The sequence below is a fragment of the Solanum stenotomum genome, chromosome 6 (assembly GCF_019186545.1).
Source record: "Solanum stenotomum isolate F172 chromosome 6, ASM1918654v1, whole genome shotgun sequence".
Taxonomy (NCBI): Eukaryota; Viridiplantae; Streptophyta; class Magnoliopsida; order Solanales; family Solanaceae; genus Solanum; species Solanum stenotomum.
Genome location: NC_064287.1, coordinates 752,555 through 760,513, shown reverse-complemented (window position 1 = coordinate 760,513; position 7,959 = coordinate 752,555). Strand labels below are relative to the sequence as shown.

The 7,959-nt window shown below is 33.4% G+C and overlaps 1 protein-coding gene across 1 annotated transcript; it reads left to right on the top strand.

Annotated features, from left to right (window-relative positions):
- Nucleotides 1-1,859: 1,859 nt before the first annotated feature.
- Nucleotides 1,860-6,410, top strand: LOC125868168 (DNA-directed RNA polymerases II and IV subunit 5A-like). Its single transcript, XM_049548784.1, has 5 exons — nucleotides 1,860-1,970; nucleotides 3,229-3,436; nucleotides 3,769-3,948; nucleotides 5,658-5,771; nucleotides 5,934-6,410. Exons 2-5 carry the CDS (start codon nucleotides 3,236-3,238, stop codon nucleotides 6,057-6,059), a joined length of 621 nt encoding a protein of 206 aa, XP_049404741.1. The 5' UTR covers nucleotides 1,860-1,970; nucleotides 3,229-3,235; the 3' UTR covers nucleotides 6,060-6,410.
- Nucleotides 6,411-7,959: the final 1,549 nt, after the last annotated feature.

Genomic DNA, 7,959 nt, shown 5'->3' with positions numbered 1-7,959 from the left:
AAGTACTTGAAGTGTTGAGAGAAGGACATCAATCAAGCATTACTATATAAGAAGAGGGAATAGCATACGCCTCTGCGTCGACACGTTTGCTTCCCTCAAATTGACCAAAAAAAACATTCACACACAAGAGGAAAGTCCTCACTAATAGATCCATCTTAATTACCTAATCATAACCGTTCACGTGGCTTTTCTTTTCATTATTGGAAACTCAAATACACCCAATGGGTCCCACATATTATTCTAACCCTACAAAATACATTAAAAACATCATATTATAATGTCCCCATTCACTCATTGCTCTTTGTCCTCTTTCATTACTTTACTACAATATCCGTATTAATATATTTATCTGATTTTAACTTGATATAAAATTCTAAAAGAATATTATTTATAAAATTTGATGATATTAAATTAAAAACATTCACACAATTAAGTCAAAAAGGAGAAAGAGATGGAATAATTGAATACATTGGGCATTTGTAGTCCCCTACAACTACAATTTTGCTAATTAATAAATACTCATTGATTGTATATAAATTAACCTAAGATATCTACATTGGACTTTGTCCATGGTCCCACTTTGGATGTGGGATCACTTTAAGAAACCCACACAAATGGGTCGTTCTATTTCCTTTTTAGTCAGTCCCAAAAGAATGTCACATTCCTTGTTTTTCTTTTAATTTGTTCTATATTTAAAAATTACATAAAAAGTACTTAAAATCACAATGTAATAATATAAGATATTAAAAACAACATAATTAAAAATCATAAAACAAATTTTATTGACTCTTTAATTCCATATTGAAACAAAAGAAGTTTGTTTCAAAATAACATTAAAAGTACTGTAAATTCAAGTAAAATAACAACTAAAAATATTTAAGAATCATATAAGAAATTTAGTTGACTTTCGTAAAAGTACCTACGTCACATAAAATGGAACAGAAAGAGTAATATATATTATTTGAAAATGATATAAGAAGTGTTATAAATCACAATAAATTAACAACTTCAAAATATATTTAACAAAATCACATACAAAAAATTATATAACTCTCCAAATTTCATCGGTGTCACATAAATTGAAACAAAGAACTACTCCCAATTTATGTGACTTACTTTCCTTTTTAGTCAGTCCCAAAAGAATGTCACATTTCTATATTAAGTAACAATTTCACTATAAAATATTTATTTTACCCTTAATGAAATAATTTACCGTCATAAAAATTTATATAATTCATTTTGGACCACAAGTTTAAAAGTTTTCATTTATTTCTTAAACTCCGTGGCGAATCAAACTACCTCAAATAAAATGAGACGGAGAAAGTAATATATATTGGGCCCGCGCTGAAGCGGGAACCTAATATCTAGTATATATATAAAAGCTAATGGAATAGCGGAACAATTAGCAAAAAAAAAAATGTGAGCTTGATATTTTTGGAAGCTTAATGTTGTACTACAATCTCCACTTTTGTTATATCTGTTTTCTAAAGGGACGAAATTAACACTATGTTGCGATCTTTAGTTTGATTTATGAGTAAAATTTTTTATTAAAAAAAAATATACCAAATCAGCATTAGGGAGTTGCTCCAATAGTAAATATCCCTCACTTTCAACGCAAAAATTGCGAGTTTGAGTCACCAAGTGAGCAAAAAAGGAATGGGAGCTCTTAGGGAGGATAAAAAAAGAAAAAAAAAAAGGGTGTTCATGAGACATAATAAAATAAATTAGAGTGTTTCGTTGCCATTTAAAATCAAAATTTCTAATTTTAAATTTTCAAAATTGGAATGTTAATATGCCTTTTTTTTTTTTAATAAATTTAAAATAAATTGTTCTTTCTTCTTTTCATAAAAAAGAGGGAAGTGAACCGAACAGACAAAAACCCTTGAAAGGGCGCCAGCGTTTATCGGGTTTCTTCCTTCTGAGTATCGCCGCCGCCGCCGCCGCCGCCGTCGCCGTCGCCGTTGATACACGTAACTTCTCTACTCTGCATCTTTTAATTTGAGTTGTTCTTAGAGGTTACGTTCAATTAGCAGTTGATTTTTAGTTTTTATTTTTGAATTTTTCTTGTGCTGATACGTAATAGAAAAGCTGTATTGGTATTTAGTTTTTGCTCCGATTGGGTTTTTTTGGGAAGTTTCTGTGTAGGGTTTATATGGGTATTGTGTATCTTTAACTGTAAGTGGATGTGCTTGTCACTTTATTTTGAATGCCCAAATTTAGATGGAAGTTGTGCTTAAGTTATGATTTTAATTGAATGATTTGCTTGTTTTATTTTAATGGAAGTGTAAGTATAACAGAAAGTTTCTATCTTTGTACTGGGGATCTGTGCATCTCCTCTTCACATGCCCGAATCATCTCACTCATGCCTTATTCGGAATATCTTCGTTCCTAGTCTTTTATCTATCCTATTATGCTTACGCATTCAGCTCAGTAGTTTCATTTTCGCAACTCTCATCTTTTGAGTATGGGAGTTCTTGACTTAACTGGACAACACTTAGCCTCGTACAAATTGATAGAATGATATGATTGTTATAAAGGAAAGTTACGAAATTTGCATCCCTTTATAAAGGATTTTAGGAAATTTGTATCCAATCTTTTAGTTGCGCGGACTCTCCACTTTTGATGCCGCACTTGTCTTGGATTCTCCAAAAATACACTACTGTTGGCGAATCTGACACACACCCGTTGGCATTTTTGAAGAGTTCGAGCAACATAGACTGTCCAATCTTATGGGATTTTATGTTTTTTATTTATTTGATCTAGTGACAGTAAAACAACATTGCCTTCTATTCTCCATGATGAAGAATCAGCATCTTTTTATTGGATATAGGTTGGGAGTTTCGAAAAAGAAATTTGTGGTGTCACATATGCTATATAATTTGACAGCGTATATTCCATTGCCATTGAACGTGTCTTTCTTTTCGTTAGTGTTTTTATTTGCAACAAAAGTTATTGAATAGAAAAAACAGTTTTTGCTAGAGAAGTTTTTTGTGTCTTCAACATAGTTTTTCTGTCTGTCTTGTCCATGCATTATGTGGTGATATAGATCTTGGTAACCACTGAGCTAGAGGGGCCGGAGTTTTAGCTAAGGCAGTTGGGCAAAGTTTCTTGTTACAAAAATGACATTGAAATTCTTGTCTGATGCGTTTCAGAGTATTAGCTGTAAATAGGAGTTCTACCAAATTCTTTACCATAATAGCTTCTTTTTTGAATTTTTGAATCTAGTAGCACAAAGATGGCTCTATCAGAGGAGGAGCTCTCAAAACTTTTCAGAGTTCGTAAGACACTGATGGAAATGTTGTCCGATAGGGGCTATCTTGTTGGAGATTTTGAGATAAATATGTCAAAACATCAGTTCCTTCAGAAGTATGGTGAGAACATGAAGAGAGAAGACCTTGTAATTCAGAAAGCCAAACGTAACAACAGTTCTGATCAGGTGTGTTCTTTCAATTTCCTTTCTTGCATAATTTGATTATGGTTACTGTAAGTTTATTTGCACTGCTTTCTTGTCTAAGGATTTTAATATTTCCTGAATTTGACGACCGATAATAAAAAAGATCTTTTCTTGAATTGATGAAAAACTCTGTGTTTGTTTTACTTCTCCAGAAAAAAAAGGTTTTTCTTTTCAGGTTTTATGGCGTAAGCTACTCTTTGTTTTTACTAGTATGTCAGTAAAGTATGTCACTTCATTAATTCAGTGTATACCTGAGGATTTCATAATTATTTGCTACCTATGTCTCAGCCATTTCCTTGGTTTATTGATTCCAGATATATGTGTTCTTTCCGGAGGAGCCAAAGGTTGGTGTTAAGACAATGAAAACTTATACAGAGCGCATGAAAAAAGAAGATGTGTTCCAAGCAATTCTGATTGTACAACAAAATCTGACTCCCTTTGCTCGTACCTGCATAAGTGAAATATCTACAAAGTTCCACTTGGAGGTTTTTCAGGTGACTATTGTACTATTTCTACTATTAGCTTTTTTTACTACTTGAATGAAGGATTGAAATTGTTATGAGATACCTGAGGATCTTACTTTACTCCTAGTTTTGTGATCATTTTATTTTTGGTATCTTTGTTATTTAGTTTCTTCGATTTTGGTCCGACTACTTTTTGTTTTAGCACTTGACACTACTCAAGCATGTTGGTACGATACCATTTACATTTTGAGACATAGTATGTTGTTTAGATTCCATTTACATTTTGTTAAGTGTACTATTTTTGTAGCAAAATGGCATAATGATGATGACACTTCACGTTACCTTAGATATGTGTTCCAAACAAGAAGCTTATCTCTGGGTTCTCGTGATTAGTGTCGTTCTTATTCTTTGGGGTGGCAGTGGGGAGGGGGGACATTCTGTCATTTGTTTCATTTGGAAAAGTGTTTGAAATTGATTAGGCTTCCAATTTGCTGTTGTGTTGCATGGCTAATGCTATTCAATTGAAATCTGTGGTCTGGTATGCTAAAAGTGGTGGCAGCTCATTCTGAAAAAGATATCATTGAGATTGTGAATGATTAATATGAGTAAAATGTAGGATCAGATTATGTTATATAATTCTGAATTGCATATGGTTTATACACCCCAAAAGAAAGTCTTCAATGTGTGTCCTAACTTGGAAACTTTTATATCTATAGGATATTTCTTCTTCCAAACATTGATAGTTGGAGTTTCATCAGATGAAGATCTGTGTCAAAAACAAAATGCTTTTGTGACTAATTCTTAAAAGGGTTTGTCTAATCACTTGCCAGATATTGCTTAGGAGTTAGGACCAATGTATCAAATAAGGGTAACTTTTCAAAAGTGTGGAGGGGTATATTGAGGTCTATACCACCGAGCTTCAAAGCTGAACACAGAGGGTTTCTTGGATATTTTTATAAAAGATACTTCTAGATATTAGTCTCCAATTCCAGCAGACCTTGTATCTGCTTACAGGCCCTTTCCATTTAATGACATTTTCAAGTTTCAGAAGGATAGATGTTCAAATTCTTTAGATTTAGAATAAAAGTGCAAAGATCAATTGTCAAGTTTAAGAATCTACTTCCTAGTACGTGCAATCATATCTTAACTTCCTAGAAGCCATATGGGGCTGCCAAGTCTGTGCCAGTGAAATGGGTGAGGTAGTTCAGGGATGAGACTGCTAAGAACTGCCTAACCCCCCTCATTGGATGGCTCATTTAGCATATTCTAACTCAAAAGCTAAAATGATACTAGAATCCAAAGCACTCTTTCAAGTATATGAGGAAAAAAACTAGCTTATACACCATTATGGATTGAACTAGCCTAGACAACCTGTACCTGACTTCATAAGCCACAAGACAATGGCTTAACAGTATTGTACATTATATGAACAAATCGCTGTTCTATTCAGAATGACATCACATAGTTGAAAAAAAATTATCTATTGGGAAGTATTCTGCAACTTTATGTTATCCGAAGATGGTACGTATTTTGATAGAGAATGATTCTGCTAGCATTTTCACTCATATAAGGGGTTATATGGTATTCCTCTAGGGGCAACACTTGTGTTTTTTGTTTGATTTGGCAAATCGGGGAGCTCGCTTGGCTTCTAGTATACACATTTAGTTGCTTTACGTGATTGATAGTTATCTATTACCTTATGATGCTTAATCATCGAGATGTATGTTTTAACTTTTCAGGAGGCAGAGATGTTGGTAAACATAAAAAATCATGTTCTAATTCCTGAGCACCAGCTACTTTCTCCTGAAGAAAAGAAGACCTTGTTGGAAAGATACACTGTGAAAGAAACACAGGTTCGTCTTTTGTAATATCATTGCACATTGCTAAACACAGCCATTGATCAACTTGATTACCCTGCCATTGTTTTTACTTGTGCTATTTACATAGGCACCATTGATTACTATCATCAATTTTCTATCTAGTTGAATGCCTAATATTTTCTTCTGCTGAAACAGCTTCCGCGGATTCAGATCACCGACCCAATTGCTAGATACTATGGGCTAAAACGTGGCCAAGTCGTGAAAATTATTAGACCAAGTGAGACTGCAGGCCGTTATATTACTTATCGTTATGTGGTTTGAACTAGTTTTTGATGTCTTCATCAACTGAAATGTAAGAAGTTGAGAGAGTGATCATGTAATGTAATTGTTTGTTATTCGCTTCCAACGCCCCCTAAAAAGAGCGATTGAGAATCTTGAGGACCTTGTATTTTGTCTCATCTTCCTTGCCATGTAAAAGCAGGGATACCTTGTGTTCTTGGACCGATAACTATCTTTCGGTTAACTAAGCCTTTTTTCTTTTTTCATTTTCCTTCTGGCTAGTGGCTACTGCTGCTTTTCCTGATTGCTAATGTTGTGATTAAATTTTCTCCCCCTTTGATGACATAAAAACTCCAAACCCATTGTCAAACATAAATACACTATATTTGAGTATTTTCTTAGTCATTTTGAGTATATTGAGTCTTTGTGGTGTGTTTGAATCATTTGCATACCTCTTGTATCAATCAATAAGCTCATAAAATTGTATATTTTCGTATGTTATATTTGGTTTTTGAGTGTGTTGCCTATAGCTTCGAAGCTTTAATTTGACCTATGGTTACTGAACTTTATACGTGTATCAGTAAAGTCACAAAATTAAATTAAATTTGATATAACTACTCTCTTAAAAGTGATATCCAAATAGTTAATTATCAATTACTATCATACATTATATATATGATGGCACAGATGGATCTTGTATTTCGTTGGATGTTATCTAATACTCTGTGGCATAATTCAGAAGTAGTAGAAGTAATATAGTACTAATCACCTTTTATTTACGATGCAAATTTATATCTCACACAAGGAATTGGTAAATAGTTGTATTGTCTAGGGTGGAGTTGACATGGTTTTTTCCCTGTGTGTAAAGGGGCAAGAAGTTGAGTCGTGACTACAAGAGGTTTGGGCACCTTTTTATTTTGTAAGTGTCCATCCAATTCGTATAGAGCTTGATTGATAAAATCCATGAAAAACTGTCGTGACCCCCAAAATGTTGATGAAATGGGGAAGGTGATGTTGAAATGACAATTATTCATGTAAGCCCTTTGCTATAGTATAGTGATGATACAATTGAAGAAACATAGGAAATCAATTAATCTTCCTCCAGGACTAGCTGATAGAGTAAGTGAAGTTACAGTTGGTTCTATCATCATTGAGTGGATTGAATCTGCTCCACTGTTCCATCTTCTATCATCATTGTGTTGAAACTCCTGTCTAGCATTACTTATCTAAACTGGCAACTTCTGCCTATATGATTCCTCGGAATCTGATAACTAAAATTAGAACTGCATGCACTTGATATTACAAAAAGATTTAGACGCGACATCTTTAATGTCATTGGGAAACAACATTTCTTCCCAGAACAATGTATTGAAGAGAAAATTTCTGATGATTATTTGTAGTGAAAAGTGCCAACTCTCTTGGGTAGGAAATATCCAAGAACGGCTATGTTGAAGTAACTTGGGCCAATGAAATCATATGATTGCATTTTAGAAATGAACAAGTCAAAAAAAACATTATTCTCTTCTTTTCTGATTTCTTTAGGTCCCACCTGATGCGATGCGATGCGATACTCGTTCTTGATCTTAATGATATGATTGCATTTTAGATTCCTTTCTCTTTCCGCTCTATTTTATCGATGAGTACATAGTTACGTCTTAATTGTGAATTGAATATATATTTGGAAATTAATTAATGAATAGTTCATGTTGCAAGAGGAGTGATTGATTCTTCAAAATAATCTGCTAGGTTTACAAATACTGTTACAAGTGGGTGCAGAGCAGGGGACCAACTACGTGTCACAACTGTGTTCACATTTTTTTTGGCTATGACTTGAAATGTATATATATGTCATGCACTTGAACGTATGACTTCTATATTTTATATTTAGTTTTCTCTATACATTTTGTTATACATACCATATTATTTTTCTCATATCTGATCT